Source organism: Papilio polytes, unplaced genomic scaffold (genome assembly GCF_000836215.1).
Source record: "Papilio polytes unplaced genomic scaffold, Ppol_1.0 DF824269.1, whole genome shotgun sequence".
Taxonomy (NCBI): domain Eukaryota; kingdom Metazoa; phylum Arthropoda; class Insecta; order Lepidoptera; family Papilionidae; genus Papilio; species Papilio polytes.
In genome coordinates this window covers 4,933,231-4,954,608 of record NW_013524935.1, presented here as the reverse complement: position 1 = coordinate 4,954,608, position 21,378 = coordinate 4,933,231, and the positions used below count along the sequence as shown (strand labels likewise).

General features: G+C 33.3%; 2 protein-coding genes across 6 annotated transcripts in view; one reads left to right on the top strand and one right to left on the bottom strand.

Annotated features, from left to right (window-relative positions):
* Positions 1 to 21,378, bottom strand: part of LOC106108190 (solute carrier family 26 member 6) — a 30,518-nt gene that overhangs the window by 6,521 nt on the left and 2,619 nt on the right. The window contains exons 1-9 of one of the 4 annotated variants that reach the window (XM_013289299.1): positions 18,284 to 18,455; positions 7,738 to 7,883; positions 2,966 to 3,066; positions 2,561 to 2,722; positions 2,271 to 2,416; positions 2,098 to 2,167; positions 1,634 to 1,710; positions 1,242 to 1,406; positions 500 to 604 (exon numbers count right to left, since the gene is read on the bottom strand). In XM_013289299.1, coding sequence (XP_013144753.1) covers positions 500 to 604; positions 1,242 to 1,406; positions 1,634 to 1,710; positions 2,098 to 2,167; positions 2,271 to 2,416; positions 2,561 to 2,722; positions 2,966 to 3,066; positions 7,738 to 7,790 — 879 coding nt within the window. In that variant the 5' untranslated portion in view covers positions 7,791 to 7,883; positions 18,284 to 18,455. Of the gene's footprint in view, positions 1 to 499; positions 605 to 1,241; positions 1,407 to 1,633; positions 1,711 to 2,097; positions 2,168 to 2,270; positions 2,417 to 2,560; positions 2,723 to 2,965; positions 3,067 to 4,036; positions 4,166 to 7,737; positions 7,884 to 13,056; positions 13,177 to 18,283; positions 18,456 to 19,336; positions 19,489 to 21,378 lie in introns of those variants that run through there. The other 3 variants (XM_013289307.1, XM_013289314.1, XM_013289292.1) reach the window with 3 other exon arrangements.
* Positions 18,711 to 20,688, top strand: LOC106108221 (mitochondrial fission process protein 1). 2 transcript variants are annotated; one of them, XM_013289332.1, is made up of 4 exons: positions 18,711 to 19,136; positions 19,390 to 19,517; positions 19,612 to 19,705; positions 20,007 to 20,688. In XM_013289332.1, the coding sequence occupies exons 1-4, from the start codon at positions 19,120 to 19,122 to the stop codon at positions 20,179 to 20,181; spliced, it is 414 nt and encodes a 137-aa protein (XP_013144786.1). In that variant the 5' UTR covers positions 18,711 to 19,119; the 3' UTR covers positions 20,182 to 20,688. The 2 variants fall into 2 exon arrangements, with proteins under 2 accessions (XP_013144786.1, XP_013144779.1); XM_013289325.1 differs by having other exon boundaries at positions 18,716 to 19,136; positions 19,608 to 19,705.

Genomic DNA, 21,378 nt, shown 5'->3' with positions numbered 1-21,378 from the left:
CCCACGGGAACCTTATCTCGGTATAAAAAGTAGCCTATGTGTTCTTCCAGACTATATGCTCTGAACCTGTGCCAAATTTCATGACAATCCGTTCAGCCGTTTAGGCTACAAACTCTAACAAACATCCATCCATCTAAACTTTCGCATTGATAAAATTAGTATGATTAAATTAGTTAAACAGCTTTTATCTAGTCGTAATTCATGTTAGCTGTCGCCCCAAGTCCGCGTGGAACTAAAAAGTATCCTATGTGTTCTTTCAAACTATGCTCTAACCCTGTGACAAATTTCATGAAAACCCAGCTGTTTAAGCTACAAACTCTAACAAACATCCATCCATCTAAACTTTCGCATTTAAGAAATTAGTAAGATATAGATTAAGGCGTGCTGTAGCCGAAATCACTGAATTAGTTCAAAATTAGTCATACAAAGTCAAAAGATTTTAAATTCATATTACAAAATTGTCACAAGGTGATGAAACGATAACATAAAAGTTTGTTACCTTCAAGATTTCATTATTGAGAGCGATGATGAGGCAGGTGATCGCGGAGATAATCACCGCCGCCCAGTTCAGGTTCGGTAAATTCTTCACCACTTCTATCACTGTCTGTGCACATTGATATTAAGAAACAATATATTATGATATGTACAGTCACGTTCACACGCAGTATGCCAGTTACAGAAAAGTACGCTACATCTTAGAAGGACTAAAGCTCAAATACAAAAACAATCATATTATAATAAATTATAGATCATAATCTAAAAATTATACAGATATTCTAAACTAGCTGTTACTCGCAACTTCGCCCGCGTGAACTTAAAAATAATAAAAAAAGTAGCCTATGTCACTTGCACATAAATTACCTTTTTAACGGTGAAAGAATTTTTTAAATCGGCTCAGTAGGTTTTGAATTATTTCAATACATACAAAAATACAAATCTTTCCTTTTTATAATATCAGTATAGATAAAAACTATGTATACATCAAGCAAATTACTGTAGCCAAAAAAAATCGCCGACAATATAGAGGTTTCTACTCTCCGTAAATCGTATAAATAGACGAAATAAGGGCTAGCGATATTAAGCTTCCTACACACGTTAGATTTATTTGAACATGTCACAGTTCAGATAAAACTGCATGTGTGTAGCGAGGTTTACGCTATAAGGAAACACCATTATAAAAAAGATTACAATTTTATCTCTATTTTGCTTTAATTTCACTGGTGGAAATTGCGTCTACTTACCAAAACAACTTTGTAGTCCGGTCCTGTTTTTCTAATCTTAACACCGAAGAGATCTTTGAGCTGAGACGCGAGCACTTGGAAGGAAGCAGCCGTCGTGAACCCTGACACCAGGGGCTCCGATAGCAACGTGGAAACAGCCCCGAGACGTAACATCCACATTATCACCTGGAACAAGAGAAAATAACCTTGATAGAAGATTCCAAAGATAAACCCAGAAAAGAGCCCTAGTAGAAAAAGTGACTTTCAATTAGAGATATATAGAAAAAATGTGTCAAAATGCATAGAAATAAATACGTGACAAGTAAGATTTTTCGATCAGTGACAGCGATTATCGAATATTACTTTGGCTAAGAGGACACGATTTAAGATGAATATAGCACTAATATACAAACCTGAAAGAATCCTACAGATAGACAGACTATGCTTAAAACTTGTAGCGGTGTGTACTGAGGCGCAGCTATAATGCCTCCTGTAAACGAATAAAAAAACCAACATATGATAAGTGAAAACATACTTTTTTAACATATTTTAACTATCTCTCTCTCTTTTTTTTATAACATAAAGTAGCAAACAAGCAAGCGGCCACCTGAATCCACCGAATTGGGAAGCGACCGCTGTCCATAAACATACGCAATTGCAGATGCGTTGCCTACCCTTAGTTGACGGAGGAGGAGACGCACATAAAGAGGACATTTCCTATGCGTCTCCCCCGTCGTCTAATCCACTTTTCCTTCCCATCCTCTCCTCTTAAGAAAATGGTGGAAAGGGAAAGAGATTAAAATTAGACTTCCATTCTCTTCATTTATCATTTCAACATATCTTCAAAAATGACTAAAAATGTAACAGTTACACTAACCTGCTGTTACATTGGTTGTCGCATTCATCAAATTAGCGTAATCAGGATGAGTCGAATATTGAGTAACCACCTGGAATGTGGAATCATAATCTATATTCAAACTGTATCCATAACAAATAGTGCAAAGAAATTATATTGAAAATCTCAACATAAAAAACTTAATTCCGCATTACCTTTCCCGCCATCAGACAGGCGACAGCAAAAGTCCCCATGGAGACATGCGGTGAGGTGCCGAAGATGACGTAGATCAGGACTGGGAAGAACGCCATATACAGACCAACTATCGGAGGCACCTCAGCCAGCAGCGCGTATGCCATACCTTCAACATGTACATTTGCTATCTGATACATACGAGGAAAAAGTTATATCTCTTAAGAGTAAAGAGTTAAAGACTAGTTATTAATAAGATTTCGAAATTCAAGAATGATAAAAGACAAGGCAATATTAATAACTCGTGACGTACCTTGTGGTATATGCATAACAGCAGTGGTAGCGCCAGCGACCAGGTCGCCGACCAGATCGCGGCCGGCACTGTACCGCGGCAGCCATCGCGCTATCGGCACCGAGTTCAGCAAACACTCGCCGAAGCCACAGTTCTGAACCGCCTTCTTGCATCGATAGCTCACTGTAAAAGAATATAGGAAACTAAGAAACTTGGCCTTCTGTTAACTTAGCAGGAGGTCTACTACTATTAGGGCCTGTCCCACCAAATTGTTAATTGTCTGATAACAATTCAATGTTTAAAATATGCGATGGAAATATCGAATTTTGTAACGTTATTTTTAAGCTATCTGAGTCTCCATCAGCGAGTGGTGGGGCAGGCCATTAATTTAATACTAATCTTAATAGTAATTTCATAGGTCCATACGTGGTTTGTCAGGCACTTGGTAATCGGCGTCCTTATTCAGCACATCTTGCTGATATACCCGTCGGACTACATTGAACTGTTGGCTGGGTCGGGACGACAGCCTGAAACAATAAGACAATAAATAAATAAAATGCAAGTAAAATCAGAATCAGTATCTCTTACTGTTCTTGATGTAGTACATATTAACTGGTCATAAAATAAAAATACTTTTAGAATTGCGTTTGACTTACAGTTATTTATGACTAGCTTTCGCTCGCAACTCCGTTTGCGAGGAATTAAAAAACACAAAATTGAATAGCCTATGTGTTCTTCCATACTATCCTCTACATCCATAGTCCATACCAAATTTTACCGAAATCCGTTCAGTTGTTAAGGCTACAAACTCTAACAAACATCCATCTATCTAAACTTTAACATTCATAATATTAGTATGAAGTATGAAATATGATTAGGAGCAATATAACTAGACCTTGAAGTATACCGTTTACTACAAAATGCTTTACAGTGAAAGCCTTTCATAATAATAGTCATCAATACAAATAATATGTGATTTATTTAATAAGATATGTTTATTATTTACTGCACGTGATGAAGTGTCATCCTTTCTTGTCGTAAACAATAGAATAGGGTCAGTAGTGTTTGTTTTAATATCAAAGGAGAAAATTTTCCAGTATTGATATCAATAATTACTAATAAAACAAATATAATAACGGTTTAATGAGGATTTTATTAAATAAAACTTGATATAAAAAAAAATCAACAAAATATCAGAGCATAGTTTACTCTAATATTATTTTAATTATTTGTAATAAATGGGGCATTTTCCAGTTCATTACAATGCTTAAAACAATTTTTCTGTAACCTGAACACCGCGTATGAAGGCGACTGTACACTTATAACCCTCAAAAATATACCTTGTAATACACAATGCATTAGCTTGCCTGAATCTACATACATCCATTTATTACCGTTGTACCATAGAAGTAATTTTTTGGAACCAACACCCGAATAACGGATAATTCGGATAAAACTAGAAGTGTCAACCCTAAACGAAGCATAACATGGACTTGCCAATCATCGTCGGTGTCCCCACGGTCCAGCAATGGTTCATACTCAGGGCCATTGTCTCTGAAGTCTCGGTCGAAGAAAAGTAGCGTCTTTCTCATACGCATTGTTAAATAAATTTTTGTATCGTTTAACAATAATTATAAACTATTATAGAACCATTTTTATAAAGGTATATCCTTCTTTGATAACCTAAAAATTACTCTGTCGATTCAAGTTTTTTTATGAAGTTATGAGACGATTCTTGCAAATTCGGTCTACATTATCAAAACACTGATATAATAAAATATTGCTTTCTCTGTCATTTCTTAGAAAAAACAGAGAGACTGGTAAACTGTGTTCGTGGGTTTTTAGTCATTGAAACCAGTTAATTACATACGCAACAATCAGGGAATGTTTTATTGTTATTTGGAAATCTTGTATATAGAAGTAAATACCGTATTTGTGACGCTATGCTTAATTTAGACCACAGTGATATCGCCTCATATAACTACGCAGGAAATATATTATTAATAACAAACATTATTACTAAAGCAACTATATTACAGGACTAGCTTTCGCTTGCGACTCCGCTCGCGTAAAAAAAATAAAACCTAGCCTATGTCTACACACTAAAACTGTAGCTTTTTAATAGTGAAAGAATTTTTGAAATAGGACGAGTAGTTTTTGAGTTATTTCATTACAATCAAACAAACACAATTTTCCTCTTTACAAGTATGATAAGTCGTTGAAGGACTTTAATTGGATGTACACAAATTCGTATTGTGACAGAAGTTCGGGTTAATTTAATGGTCGGTTTCCAACTGTCGAAAAATATGTACAATTTTTTTTCTTTTTTTTTGAAAAGGGATGTAAAATGTTTTTGTTTAAAAGTAATGTTTTTTTTTTGGTAGTATTTTTATGAGATTTCTTTGTAACTAAATTAAAGTGACTATTAGAATTAATTTTAATAATTGTTGTGCTATTGATACGAATACAATACTGAGTTGAAATCAAGTATAATTGCTCTAAACATTACTGTAATAGTGTCGACACAAGGTTAAATTCACTTTTATATTAGTTGAAGTTTGATGCAATTTTATTGTCGCAGAACAATGTTTAGTCTCAGATTCAATTATTTAGTAAATATTATTTTAAGTCACAATATAAAACTATTATTAAAAAAAATCTAAAGTACCAAATAAACGTCAATTTGAACCCTAAAACATGAAGGCTATTTATAATAATTGAATTTTAAGAAGGAAGTATTTTCTGTCCTTGTTTCCGAAATAGTCTATTGATTTGTATAAAAAAAATATCATTGCTGTTTTTAAGAGAGTAAGAAGAACAATATTCCATTTATTTCAAAATAGTTCAATTTGAAAAAATAATTTATTTTTAGAATACTGGACATAAAATAAAAAAGAAATAAAAACACATTTAAAAAAAAATTGAATCGTCAGAGTTGAACCGTGGCTGTATACCAAAACGCCTTTGCCTTTTCACAAAATTCGAACTAATTAAAAAAAACAACTGTCACATTAATCACAAGACGCGGGAAATGCAATTTAATTGACAACGCGACGTGTATTTTAAAGAACGATTTGTTCGGAACTGTAGTTTGTTGTTAAAATTCAACGAGACGTTTGATAACGCAAACCGACGCGCATGGGTGCACAACTATTGGCAAATTATTAAAAAAAAGAATATTTTACACTGGCCGCAAATATCTTGCGATTGCAATGGGATTTCGACTGAAATGACTGTATTGACAAAATGCATAAATACATGAGGGGTTATATGTGCAATCGTTAAACAAAAGAGTACAGAACAATACATTCTTGTGTGATATGCTTTTTGTTTACAGAAACAAATACTATTGAAGACACAATATTAAACAATACTGTGGGTGCCTTCAAGAGCAGGGTGAATCGGCACTTATTGAGCTAGCGCGCTCTATCCTTCGGCCGCGTCTTCACTTAGGTTAGGTGGAGTCGTGATCAAGCGCTGGTTTATTTATGTTAAAAAAAAAACTCTTTTCTTTCTCAAAGAAAGGTAACTAACATTCGTAACCATAAACAATTTTCTAATACCAATTTTAAAGCTTTGGTTTCGTTTGTTACGTCTTGATTTTAAGAATGATTGCATTTGAAATAATTTGATTTATTGATTAAAGAGTAGATTAGATAAAAGTACCAAAGAATAGTTGTAAATAAAATATTATTTAATTAGCAAAGGTTTGGCACCCCTGGCCAGTTATCGATACATTGTACGCAGTCATGTGATGAATTTAATTCGTATTATGAGTTAATTAAAGGGTTACCGTTTAAAGGCGTGGAAAGGGAAAGGGCCTAATTTTAGTCCCTTTCCCTTTCCACGCTTTTCTTAAGAGGGAAGGATGGGAAGGAAAACTAGATTTGACGGTGGAGGAGAGGCATAGAAAGGGGAAATGTCCTCTTTATGTACGTCACCTCCTCCGTCAACTAAGGGTAGGCAACGCATCTACAATTGCGGATGTTTATGGGCAGCTGTCGCTTTCCATTTCGGTGGATTCAGGTGACCGCTTGCACGTTTGCCACCTTATCTTATAAAAAGAAATAATCTTAAGTCTGCATTATTAAGATAATCTCGTCTATAACTTTTCTTTTACTAAGCAATTCGCCTACTTTATGATATTTTAACAATGTTACCAACAAAGTAAATTCACGATTTCTTTAAAAAATAGAGATTTTAAGTGTACACATGCTTTAACTGAATGCCACTGTTAAAACAAGCAAGATGTCGCTAAAAATGCAGTTCGCACAGTGCAAAAGAACCTTACAGAACGTAAGTGAAATAGAATAGGTCTGCGTATCTGATGAGGGAAGGACTGTGCCAGAGGCTTATTTGTCTTCACATACCCATCCTAGCTTATTTAAAGATACATAAAAATATTGAGTTAGTTACAGTTTTATAATATTTTGTTATTACTATTATTATTTACAGCTTAGCTGTAAGCAAGGGCGGATCCAGCTTTGGGGGGACATAGTCGTAGTCAAGTCAAGAAATTGACTAAATATGTAAATAAACTCTTGACCAACCAGCTCAGGGTGGGTGATGACTCCCATGACCCCACCCTGGATCCGTCGTTGGTTTTAAGCCTGTTCCACAGATAATACTATACTATACTAGAAGCCTGTACTAATATGTAAATATGTATCATTGGATATATTAAGTTTGAAGTAATTCCGGATTGTATACTACCGATTGATAAGGGTAGCCGGGTCAGTGACCTCTTGTCAAACTCTCACAATACATTACAACTTTGTGTTACTAATCGTTAAACAAATGATAATTATTATATTAAAAATATCGGTTGTATTGTATAATTAACACTAATAAATTTTATTTAACTTGTACATTATTAATTATAAATAACGCCATCTGTTGGCATAACTTCACATCATTTAAAACAAATCAAATAATTGATTGTCGTCAAACTGCAAATTCTGTCACTAGATGTCGGTAATTGTCCGTAATCAAAGGAAAACAACTGCGGTGTCTATTATATCAATCAATAATTTATTACTGAAAATAATAGCGTCTCGTATCACCAGACCATAGACCAGAGGCGTCGTGGAGTATCGAGGTATAAATATCTTTTATAGTTTATGAGATGGGGTATGAAAGACAGTCTGTTTTACTTGAAAGCTAGGAATTTACTGGCTTATGTTATCTTTATTACTCACCATCCATTAGGATTAAGTCTCTCCTTCTCCCACTCTTTGGCTTCGTTCTTCATTGTCACTTCACTTCACTTTACTCATATCAATATATTGCAAATAATTTTTACTTATATCTTAAGTTAAAGATAATGCAAACTGTTACCATGATTCTGCATAAAGTAAGATAAATCAATTTTACTATTAGAATTTTGGTATCGACTCAAGAGATGTATGGAAAGAATTCTTTTCTTAATGTAGACGGTAGCTTTCGCCCGTGACTCCGTTGTGGAATTGAAAGAAACAATAACTACTAGGCCGATTTTAAAAAATTTTTCACCGTTAAAAAGCTACGTTATCGCTGAGTAACCTATACTATAATTAAAAAGGAAACATTTGTATTTATTGATTCTTGTATGTATTGAAATAACTTAAAAACTACTAAGCCGATTGTAAATCTTTCTCCGTTAAAAAGCTACATTATCGCTGAAAACATAGGTTATTATTTCACGTGGACAAAGCCACGAGAACAGTTAGGGTTACTATAAGTTTAAAACATAACTAAGGTATAAAAGAAAAACACAGATTATTTTTTTTTATAACATAAGGTGGCAAACGAGCAAGCGGCTACCTGAATCCGCCAAAATGGCGAAGCGACCGCTGCCTATAGACATCCGCAATTGCAGATGCGTTGCCTACCCTTATCCGACAGAGGAGGAGACGCACATAAAGAGGATATTTCCCCTTCTTATGCATCTCCTCTACCGTCAAATCCACTTTCCGTTCCCATCCACTCCTTATAAGAAAAGGGCGGTAAAAGGGACTTAAATCTATTTTATTAAGCATTCATTATACGCATGACTTCGTTGTGGAATTCATATCTTATCATTAGAGAGCTTTGACAAGACTGTCATAGTTATCGAGTTGGACGCACTTTGTACGTCAAGACAGACCTACGTTATATCAAATGTCATAATATATCGCACTAGCTGTTCCTATGCGATTTCATCCGCATGAAATTATAAAAATTTCATTTTATTCTTCACATGTGTCAATCAATTGCAAATGTCAATATCACATGACATTACAAACCTAGCCAATCTTGTTTCCTTGATGTTAGCAGCAACTTGTGGTCTCTTTCCTACATTAGGGTTTTTATCCAAAATATTTAACCCCTAAGTTTAATAGCGTGAAAATATATAGCCTAAAGCGTGACGTAAGTGTAGGGCTTTTTATTAAAAAAAGGATTATTCAAAAATATGCTGTAATTGCTGACATCTTAGGCAACAAAGAAGTGTGTGTTTTCGCTTTATTATAATAGTATAGGTATGTCATAATATATCGCATTATCAGATATCTATAAGGACTTAGTATCTAAGATTGCACGTAAATTGCTAAGGACCGACATACACGGATGAATTAAATTTGATTTGTAAAAAGTTAGAAGTTACGCTGAAAATAACTAACCTTTTTAACAAATCTTATTTATAACTAGCTGTAGATCGCGACTTCGCCAGCGTGCAATTAAATGTTGTTCACAGATAAATTATCTTTCTAACGGTCAAAGAATTTTTAAATGCCCAGTTTTTGAGTTATTTCAATAGATACAGAAATACAAATCTTTATTTTTTGATTACGAATAAAATAAAATGTTCGTCGCAATGCTTAAATTAATATTACCTTCATTGTAAGCAATTTTTAGATGTTTTAAGATATAGTTAATAATTAAATCAAATGTTCAAATGTTTTAAAACCAGTAATTTGCATTAAATTACAGCACAAAACTGAAGAGTAAAATTACCTTTACAAAGCATAATTGAGAGCAATGCTGCAAATAAACCTTGTCTTAAGGAAAAATTTCAGTTCAAGGTATTTAACATCGAAAAATATTACTAGTTCGAGTTCGTGAATTTCAAAGATAGATGGGTAAGTTGACACCTACTGTACATCTAAAAAAGACAATTGTCTATGCTTTTAAAATGACAATCGTCTTGCAAAAACCAGAGGTCAATGAACTTATGAGTGCTATTGTTAATTTTTTTGTTATCTAATCACCTAGACTAGACAGATATAAAATCTTTTACAATACAAATAATAGCACAGATTAATAAAGTGTTGTAAAAATTATATTAACATGAGGATATTAGAGGAAGTTTGAGAGTAGCAGCTAAGAGGAGGCCCCCTCCCTCATAAGGAGGGATGAATCGCATGTTACAAGGAGAACGTTAGTTATGAGTGTGGAGGTACACCGGTAGAGGTAGACGTAGAAAGAGATGGATGTATTGCGTGAAAGGTGACATGATCAAAAAGGGAGAGATGACTGAGATGACGTATGATAGAGGTATTTGGAAGACAAAAACCTGTCGTGCCGACACTACGGGAGTAGGATAGGAGGATGATTACGATGACGTGATGCGTAACGCAGTAAAAGTTTATGTAGCGAAGTCTAAAAGCGGGAGCACACCTGTGCGATTGTCGATTGTTTCGTAGACCATTCGACTGTTTAGTTGCACAAGTAAATAGTAGTGTGCTCCATATAAGATCATAGGAATCAAAGCGATATTTAACAGTCGTGCGACAGTTTGCTCTCTAATCGTTTTCACTGCTAATATTGACTGATCGGTCATTGGTTGACTCTTGACATTGTTTTGACTTTGAAATTGCAATTTATGACTGGTTCAGTCAGTTTATATAAATAACGACCTGGTGTATATGATGTAACATTAAGGATATTAGATCGTGTTATTACGATTCGACCCTGAGGTCTGACTGAATATAAACGTAATATTTTCTTATCTATCAACCATTACATATCTATTAGAGAAGTAAATTTCTTATGGGTTGGCCTTAATTACTAAAAATTGTATAAGCCCTGTTTCACATGAGGATAGAAGAGCCAAGTATATCAACACAGTGCAGTTCTATTGTGTGCATAATCTTATCAAAATACTAGCCGTTGCGCGCGACTTAGTCCACGTGGAATTAAAAAAAATAGTCTATGTTGTTCAGTGTCAACGTAGCTTTTTAACAGTGGAAGAATTTCTAAAATTGACCCAGTACATTTTGAGTTATTTCAATACATACAAAAACACAAATAATTTCTCTTTACAATACTGGTATTACTTTTCTGTCGTAGTGTGTGCGATAAACAATAGCCGGACTGCACTATGTAATGCTCTGCCCTAATGTTAATGGCAAAAGATTAATGCGAAGTTTCCAATTATTCCAGTCCAACGATCGTATCCAGTGCATCACTACAATTGGAAATCGTAACACAGAACTTATCCAGTAGATTCCAGTCCTTCTATAATCTATTCTATAATAATCTAATTCGATATAGATTCTACAACTATCTTAGTTTAACGCGACACTGTATATATGTACATAATTAATAAAATTTTCACGTATCGGTGATCGAAAGTAAAATACGTACGGTAGATGTTTGCAGAACAAATTCTATTTATGTAATTGGCTGCACTGTGCTGTATGAATCTATTTACTTGAATTTCTAAAACTACAGCCTCACAATTTAATTTTTTTAAAGACTTATGATCAAGGTAACTTAGTTTGAAACCTTGAAAATAAAATTTAACAAATAATTCAAGGTGAACATTTGCAAAAATAAAAAGCTTGAAAATCGTTATGTAAGCCAATAAAATCGCCAGTATCACAACAGCCTATCTTTATAGCTTGTCTAATTAAATTCCGAATGTCACTAAGGGCCTGTCCCACCGGTGGTAGATAGAGGCCCTGATAGTGTAAATATGACGTCACGTCAGATAAAATACAAAATTTCTGGCCCACCAATTTTAAATAGCAGATAACGCTGTGACGTTTTAAATGTCAATGTCATTTTTTTTACAAGCCCCATACAAAACTTTTCGATTCTGTCCCACGGGTGGCTGATAAAGAGTTCTGGATAATGTCGAAATGACATAAATGTCACAATGACGTCAGATATGGTGCAAAATCCAGTCCCACAAGTTTCGGATAGGTAAAATAGCAAATTTACGAGCTCCTAATTTGACTGCCAGATCGAGTGACCATTATCTCTTTATCAACTGGATGAGAAAACTTTCTTTGGTCTTATTTTGAGTTAATATCAATGTTTTGACTGAAAATAGATCTTGTTGAGTTTTGAGAAGATGAATTTACGATTGTCTTGTAATATAACATGAATATACCGTCCCCACAATCACTCAGTAGTGAGAAATTGAGACGATAATCTAGCATGGCAATGGGCCATGTTTCGAGTGACAAACTCTGTACTTTTTGTGTTTTTGAGTTTACTCATGGCAGTGAAGTTTGCATCTTACGAAGTAGTCTTACATGGAACCGTATGGTTACATTATAACAATAATCCGTTGTCAAAATGACGCAACGCGATTCATTCAACGTAATATTTTGTTGTTAAAATATTTTTTTCTTATTGTATTTGTTAATTTTTACTATTAGCTGTGTTATTATCCTTTGTTAATATAAAAGCTTGTTATGCATTCAATTACGTAAAAATAAACATTTAAGTAAAACTAAACTAAGATGTCACGTAATTTAGGGCGTGGTCTCTTTTACGAACCTGCATAAATAGGAACTTATAAGCATTCGTTGCGACGTTGCCGTTATAGTACTGTTGTAAATTATCAGTGTTATTAATAATGACAGATGTCAGTGGTGGGACAGAAAAATCATTTTATACATTCTGCTATATTACATCTTCATTGATGTCAGATAATTTACGTAAAAGTGATTAGACTATTGCAATACTATCCATTGATTTGTTCCGCATAAATTTAGTGATAAATAACAATATACCGTTGTCATGGAAACGAAATTCCGATTCGCAATTCATTCCACTTATTTCATTTTATAAATTTTATTTTTAACCAAATATTAAAATAAATAAGTGATATTTTTTAATACTTAGCATATATTGTATACAATCTTTTTAAAGAAATAAAGTTTTTTACAAAACTGCCCGAATATGATCTTTTATGCGTCCTTGCGACGTTGCCGCTTTTACTAACTACCAGGTTCTTATTTATCGGTATCTTGAATTGTGAAACAAAAAAATCCTATATTTCCGTCACGTATTTTATCTGTTTGATTATTATCAGGCAATTTACGAGAATTTGGTAGTACTGCCCCTAAGTGTTAAAAAGTGTAAATTGGCTAGCCTTCTATGAACAAAAAATGTATAAAACAAACCCGTGCAAAAACCACGACCTTAATTAAAATTACGTTTAAAAAAATCGAAAGTCTTTTTCTTTACAAATATTGCATTTTAGTAATGGAATAAAGAGAAAGTGTATTAACTAAAAATTTTAATTGATAACACAAAATACGCACCGTTTATAGCACAGAAAATTAACACCAATTTAAAAAAAATAATCTAATTGACACCAATGTTTCCGAACGTACGATTGTCTTTGAATAAAAAAAACCAAAGTTTCGCGCGCGTCTTTCTGCATCGAGTGTCAATTTGTAACTGTCAGACTGTCAGACGTTTGGTCGTTTCGTTGCCATGGTCATCTGATTTCAATGTCGACTCTTATTTCATTTTATCAGTGCACTCTGATTGTTTTCGTATTAAAGTGACTTTCAGTATACGATGATGTTCTTTTGCTGCCGTAAGGTCAGAAAACTTACGAACATTGAACTTATTTATAAACTTGATTTTAATTCGTACTAGTTAGTTTCAACTGCTTACTAAACTACTAAATAATTACTCCATTTATAATACCAAGACTCTTTATGTAAATTTCTCTTACTAAATCTACACTAAGGGAAACCGTTAATGACACGATCGTTGGTATCTTCTTGGTATACTAATATAATAAAGCGTAAACACAAACTACTTTGTGGCGTAGGATTTCGTTAATCACATGTTTTTGAACAACTCTTTCACGCTTTAGGCTATGTATTATCACGCTATTAAACTGCCAACATAAAACAAGGTTGCTTTTGGTTGGTTTGTCATGATGTGTCATTTTGACATTTTCAATTGTTAATTTGACAAATGTAAACTATGAAATAAAATTTTCATAATTTTATACGGATGAAGGCGCAAGCAACAGCTAGTCATCTAATAAAATTGGCGTGCGTAATAAATTTTTGGGTCTTATAAATTACTTTAGTTTATTCAGAGCGTCTCGAGGACAAGCTTGTTAAATTTTTACAATATATTAACACCTATACTAATATAATAAAGCCGAAGTTTGAACGGATTAATCTCAAGATCTACGTTTGAGATTAAAAATACATGTTTTTTTATAACATAAGGTGGCAAACGAGCAACTGGCCACCTGAGTCCGCCAAAATGGCGAAGCGACTGCTGCCCATAGGCATCCGCAATTGGAGGTGCGTTGCCTGTTGCCTACCCTTATACGACAGCGGAGAAGACGCACATAAAGAGGACACTTCCCCTTCCTATGCATCTCCTCCACCGACAAATCCATTTCCCCTTACCATCCTCTCCTTATAAGAAAAGGGTGGTAAGAAGGAAAAGGAAAGAGACTTAAATTAGGCCTCCGGCACCACACTCATCAGACGAAAGACGGAATTGCTTCCATTTCACGCCTGTCTTCTGTGTGGTCGTGGTATTACACCGGGCGTGCCGGCCCTGCAGTGCTAAGATGTTAAAGCGGACACTACCACTGTTATATTTTTGTTATTTATACAAAGTTGCAATCAAGCAACTGGCTGGTAAATATTTTTTTTACATTCGAAAATTTTGTTATGTCTATTTAGCTACAGCATAAAGTTGCTAATAAAAATAATAACAAGATTTCGAGATGGTAATGACATTTTATCTCTACGTGTATAACAAATTTGCAAGACTACTTAATAGGACGGTGTTAATTTTCTACAAATCACACGATGACTAGCCAATAATCGAATTACTAGATTTGCTAAAGATATAGTCCGCCTTTACAAGAACAAGAATAATATTGTAAACCAAACGCTAACCGATTTTTTATCCATTCGTTCAACTGATAAACTATTCGATTTTTATCACGCAAGAAAAGTAATTACGCAAGTAAAAAAAAGTAATTTTGATTATCAAAGTACACGATAAAACTGGGCTGGTAACTGGGATACAGCGTTTATATGACGTCATAACATCATCTTTCTCCTTATTCTACTCCCGTAGGGTCGGCACAATAGGTTTTTATCCTCCACAACTATCAAACTTCATCTCAGTCATCAGTTATGTCCCCTTTTACGCAATCCATCCATCTCTTTCTACGTCTACCTCTACCGGTGTACCACACTCATAACTAACGTTTTCCTTGTAACATGCGATTCATCCCACATATGACGTCATAACAACAAAGTCATTAAAATAAATACAACTGAAACACTAAGATTCATTTGATCTGGAAAGAAGATAAGTAAATCCATAATTATTACTGTTGACAATGACTTCTGTGAATTACATTAATTCGTAAATCTAGCCTTATTCCCAGGTCTGAAAGTACAAAATAGAATGTTTTAACTTAAGAAAACTCAAAAAAAAATAGATGTAGGACTAAGAATTATAAAGTCCTTGAAGAGTTGAGATATTTGATGTTATAATCACGCACGAGGTTAGCTTAACGTCTAATAGATGATAAGTGAAGTGTTGATACGACATTATTAAAGTGGTATATGACGTAGATTTACGATTAAATCTAATATAGATTACTAGTATTCGCCCGCCGTCCGCGTAGAATAAAAAAACAAAAGTGAATAGCCTATGTGTTCCATACTATTCTCTACATCTATACCAAATTTCATCGAAATCCTTTCAGTCGTTTTTATTACAAACTCTTACAAACAGCCATCCATCCATCTAATCTTTCGCATTATTATTAAGTATAGTATGATAAAAGAGTCTGGCTACAATTTTATATAAGGTAAAGAGCATCTGCTTACCCATTTGCGATAAGGGCGTGAGTATTTGCACTATATAAACTACCAGTTCAAATTACACTCATTGAAACTTAAAACACGTGCGATTTCATTTGGCGCGCGCTCGACTACAATAACTGTCGATAATTGCAAATACTATTACAGATCTGTTCGCATTGTTTGCAAGAAAATAAACACGAGGACACCCACATATCTGTCAATATATAAATTATATGGCATTATGTAGCTTTAAATCTATTATGAATCTTAGCTGACTAGCAAAATGAGTATATGTGTTTGTTCAATAAACAGGAATATTTTGTAATTAGTTAAATTATTTTTAAATATTATTTCACAAAAAAAAAATGAATCGCGTTTTCAGACGTCCACGTTAACAACAAGGGAATTAAGAAATAATAAAAGAAATAATCTTACTGGCCAGTAACTATGATATGTAACTGGCCAGTTAGATTATCTAAACAAAGAAATTGGAATGGATCGTACTGAGATGATGTTTTTCGCGGGTTTTTCGTTTTTCTAGCAGCCATTAATACTAGATCGATTTCAATGAGTTATTAGTTATGTTTATTTCGCAGTGTTATTTACTAAATTAATGACTTATTTATTGCTTAAATAATTATGTATTCAAGTTCATTGAACTTAATAATTATTAATCAAATAAAAAACGAATCAAAACATACTAAAAATAAACAATTTGCGTTTTAACATTGTTGCGATATCTTAAGATTTTTTTGGCAACTTTTGTATTTTCGTGTAATATTAGGTCGAAGGCTGCTTTGTTCGCTATAAGAACTGAATTGCAATTTGCTTTTTTTAACGCTTTGTGGAATAAGACAATAATACCATAGAGGAAAAGACTAACAATGCAGCGTACTCAGCCATAGACTAAGTACAAAGTTTCTGCGTAGTAACGTAACTTAAATACATATAGGCAGTGCAAATTGCATGTTTAAATATTTCTCATTTGCGTCTCTTGTCGGTGGATGGAGTGACGCATCGGGGTTTTTGCAACGATGAAATAACGAATTGTTTCCTCAATTCCTACTAAAACAATCTAAACACGTATTAAAAATAAAAATATTAGCAATTCTTTATTAATTTTGTGTTTTAATTAATGGTTTTTATAGTGTTTTTCATTTCGTAATGATCAAACATCCAGATTCTAATTTCCCGCGTGAAATTAAAATGTAGCCTACGTTTCTTATAGATAAATTACCTTTCTAACGGTGAAAGAATTTTTAAAATCGGCCCAGTGGTTTTTGAGTTATTTCAATACAAACAAAAATACGAAAACACCAAAATATAAATCTCTTCTCTTTATAATATTAGTACAGATTACATTTTCTATAAATAAAAATTAAAGGGCAGCAACTCGATTGACTAAAGTAAAACGGGGTAAAGACCAATATGCACTATTTGGAAAAGGTTTATGTTGTTACAATGATCTAAAAACTAAATACATAATAATACATTTAGTAAAGAAGGCGATTTTAATACGAATATATTTTCAGAATCGGCAGTTAAATAATTAGGCTATTCGGGAAAAATGCTACCTTCGCGTTGGCAACACTATCTTATCATGGCGTTCTACTTTAAATTAAGAAGACGAGGTGAAAATATCAAGGTGACTAATTAACATTCCCGACAGTAATATGTGCGTAATTAATGTCTATATTAAAAAAAATAAAAAAGGATTAAGTTATTCGGCATGTAGAACAATAATTTTCTTAGTGGGTAAATCCCCTAATCATGTGACTAACCGGTCGACAATATCGGCCGTTTCTAAACGGATCAGCCGTAAAAACGCAAGTAGCCATGGATAACTCAACTAAAATAAAACCTGCAGATCAGTTCACGGTTCGCATGGATCGGTGGCTCACAGATCATCTTAAATTACCTACATAGAGGTAAGATTCGCGTGAGCTGCGATTGAACGGACGATTCGCGGTTGGATGGCTTTCATTGTTTTAGTGTATCGAATTGAGCTGTGATCTATTAATTTAGTTGTCGAGACACAGCTCAACAGTTCAAGAATCGATTTGCGACTAATCGGAAGGGTTGAAAAACATTAAACATGAATCAATGATTTCGATCACAATTTGCCGACAGTTTACAACCTGACTATTTTATTACTAAGAATTATTTTATCACAATCTGTCGGTGACAGTCATTGCGAAAAAAAAAACATGTGGATATTCTCGTCCGGGAGGTATTGCAACACAAAGGAATAAATGCGTCATTCAACCACTGCTATATACTCGTAATATTAATATTTGAATAACATTTTACACAGTATCTTACGATATTCTTCCTTGATAATCATTTCCTTGAAAGGTCAAGTTCAGAATATTTGAGCTGATTACTAATATTGAGTATACGAGTGACATGAACATCGAAATACACAATTTGTTGTTATTAGAACTACATATTTCTAAATACTGAATAACTAACGTTACACTAAACATAAGTAACTTCGAGCATGGATAAGGTAAAAATATGCAAGTGTATTTTAAATTATTCGGAGATATTTTTTGTACTTTTAAAAGTGTAATTGATCAAAATGTAACGAATTCTATGCTATTAAATGGGCGATATTGTTTAGACGTGCAAATTTGTGATGAATATGCGCATATCAGAAAATTGATCCTAATAAAATTCTAACCCCTTTTCCATTCTTTGTTGACACTTTCACTGATTATAACATTTTCACAATTTACTTTTGTAAGGCACTCGAACGTACGAACGTTCTTATTCTTAACATTAATTTATATGTCTACTAATGAAATTAGTAAAAAAACCTTTCACTCACGTCACTACGGTTCAGTTTATCAGACACATTTGTTGTGAAGGTTGAATGAACAGCTGATCAAGGTAGTGTGAAAATTAGGAATAAATTCTACCACAGCAGGAGTATTTTAAAAAATGTTTTATTAAATAGGAGTTAAGGTAAACACTTCTCAAAATAAAATAATATCTAATTTTGTGTTTATGTTTTTAGTTTTACAATTTGGTTAACGACTTCAAAATGTTGTAGTGATTCAAAAGTAAAACATATTTGGTTCAGTAATTTTTACAATTCTTGTTGCTGGCAATACTCCACCAAATGTGTCACCCGCTAAACTCAAACTGTCAAAATCATGAAATTCAATTTCAAAATACGAAAGTATGTCTAAACTTTATTTAATTCCAGATGATAACTTGCTTCTATTCGGAAGTAAGGAAGTCAATAGCGTATTTATGTACTACTAAATTATAACAAAATACTCGACTTAGAGTTCAGGAATGTACAAAGGTTTTGATCAATATAACCTTGTCGGTGGTTATCTAACAAAGTTCTATTTGAATGCTTGTACTGTTATTATTAAAATTTATAGCGTAGATAATTAGTAAGTAAACATCGTAACATCACACTACTTAAAGTATCGGAAGGGTTTCTGCGACATTGAATTACATTTGTTCAAAAATGCCTGACCGCGAAGTGGATTTTTATCGAGAGACATGGGTTCGCTATTTAGGTAAGTAACCACATGTTTTTTAAGAAAAGTAATACATAAAATACTAATAAGTTTTTACGTAATGGTATAGTATAGTATTACATAATGATGAAGTTACTTTACACTTATACTTTATTGACGTAAGTTACAAAAGAGTTAAAACCTTTAGACTAAACAGATGTAAAGATTAAGCTGCATACAAGTATTTAATATATACTTACTGTTCATCTCTTGTTATGTAACGATCACTGAATAGATCCATGTTCTACTGCAGGCTATGCCAACGAAGTGGGAGAGTCATTCAGAGCAATGGTGCCACTGCGGGTGGTGCAAGCCAGCTACGCTCTCGCCACTGGTTATGTACTGGCCGACACTGCGGACAAGAGTTGGAAAATGATCAAGGTGTGACTTTTTTGTCTATATAATTAGAAAAATGTAAGAATTTTTCTATTTGCTCCAGTATGTTAAAACTATTGTCCTCTTATATTTCAGAAAGATGGCAGACCTAAGAAGGTTCTTATAGAAACTGGAGATGCTCTTATTTGGCAAACTCTAGCCTCTGTTATTATACCTGGATATGCTATTAACAGGTATGTCTAAGCACTCACGACATTGTCTTAGATGGGTAGGCAGAAACTAATTTTCATTATGGTTCCTACTTAAACAATTAATTATTTCTCGGGACAGAATTGATGGTTTACGATTATCACAAAAAAGTATTTTTTAAAAAAGTATTTTTGTGATAATCGTAAACTAGTGTTTAGTTTTTCATGTAAGTGGGTTCTGCAACTGTAAAATGGAATTAAAAAAATAATTTTACCATAATGTCAAGTTGGAAATAATTGCCCAATATTTGAATTAATCTTCTTATAAAGTGTTAAACTGTTCCAGAATATGTCATCACAGTCAACTATACTTCAAGAAGCATTACCGTAGGTTTCCTATACTTGCAATAAATCTGATGACAGTTGGTGTGGGTTTGATATCCATACCTTTTATAGTACACCCTATAGATAATGGTGTGACAATATTAATGGATCTCACATATAGACGGTGGTTCAAATAACTTTAGATTTTACATACATATATATAAAAACCGCTTAAAATAGGGACTTTTAGTATGAAGTCATTTGCCAAAAATGTTTTACTGGTTATCTTAATCAGATATTCCAGTATTTATGGTTTTTGTCGCTTTAACTGATGGTCCGATGGTATTAAGCGGTTTATATTGTATATGTTAAAAATTAAAAGCAATATAATTAAACATAGGCTGGAGTTCTACCTCAAGATAATATAGGTTATGTGCCATAGAAAAGATATTGTAGTATATGTTCTAAATAATCAAAAGACAAAGTACCAATATTATATAAAAGACAATATTAATTTAAATTTCATGAGGAATATTTTTTTATATATCCATTTTTGACAGAAATTGGGATGCATAAGAAGGGGAAATGTTTTCTGTCTGCATCCCTCCCGTCAAGTGTTAAGTGCATTGCTGCTTGTAGATGTCTAGGCAGTGGTCGCTTCACTACTTTGGCGAATTCATGTGATTGCTTGCTCGATAAAAAAATATTGATGTTTCCATTTTTTTTTAGTAAAGTAAGTTTGAAAAATAATAGTTATTTAGTATTTATTGCAATTGTTACTTTGGTAAATGTCTCAGTGTTAATGAATACTGAAATTTTATAAATTATGTGTATTCAGAGGTTAGGAATGCTCTAATAACTTGGTATTATGGTTTGAATTGCTAAGTGTTAAGTGTCCTTAAAAATTGTAGCTTCCATTAATTAGTCAAAAATGTTGCCTATCTATGTCCTAAGTTAGATCTGGGGAGGATTAAAAAATCTTTTAGACGTTCTGCATTATATAAAATTAATTTGTTTAACCTAGGTTAGGAAATGAAAAGTAACTAAGCAATTATTTCTGTGCAATATAACGCAAATTAGGTTATAAAATAAACAGTATTATGTTTTGTACCTGCGCGTAGTTTAACTAGGTCTAGGAAGAAATATGCAATATGACGAATTGTTTTGTTATTGAACTGTTAATAAAAATATGGCCAAATGATCGTGTATTATTTTTATTGTTTTTGTTTAAATCTAAACACAATTATCGGAGATGTTAATGGCTAGGTGCCAAAGTAACGGTTATGTAGAATTGCTATAAAAATTACACAGGCTATTATATACTACTATTTATATTATATACTGTAAGGGAGCAGGGGTGTCGTGAGCCGAAACAGCCAAAGAAAACAACCAAT

Coding starts and splice junctions, on each gene's coding strand:
- LOC106108221 (XM_013289325.1), top strand. CDS start 19,085: ATGCCTGACCGCGAAGTGGATTTTTATCGAGAGACATGGGTTCGCTAT. Junction 19,137..19,389: donor GACATGGGTTCGCTATTTAG/GTAAGTAACCAC, acceptor GTTCTACTGCAG/GCTATGCCAACGAAGTGGGA. Junction 19,518..19,607: donor AGAGTTGGAAAATGATCAAG/GTGTGACTTTTT, acceptor CTTATATTTCAG/AAAGATGGCAGACCTAAGAA.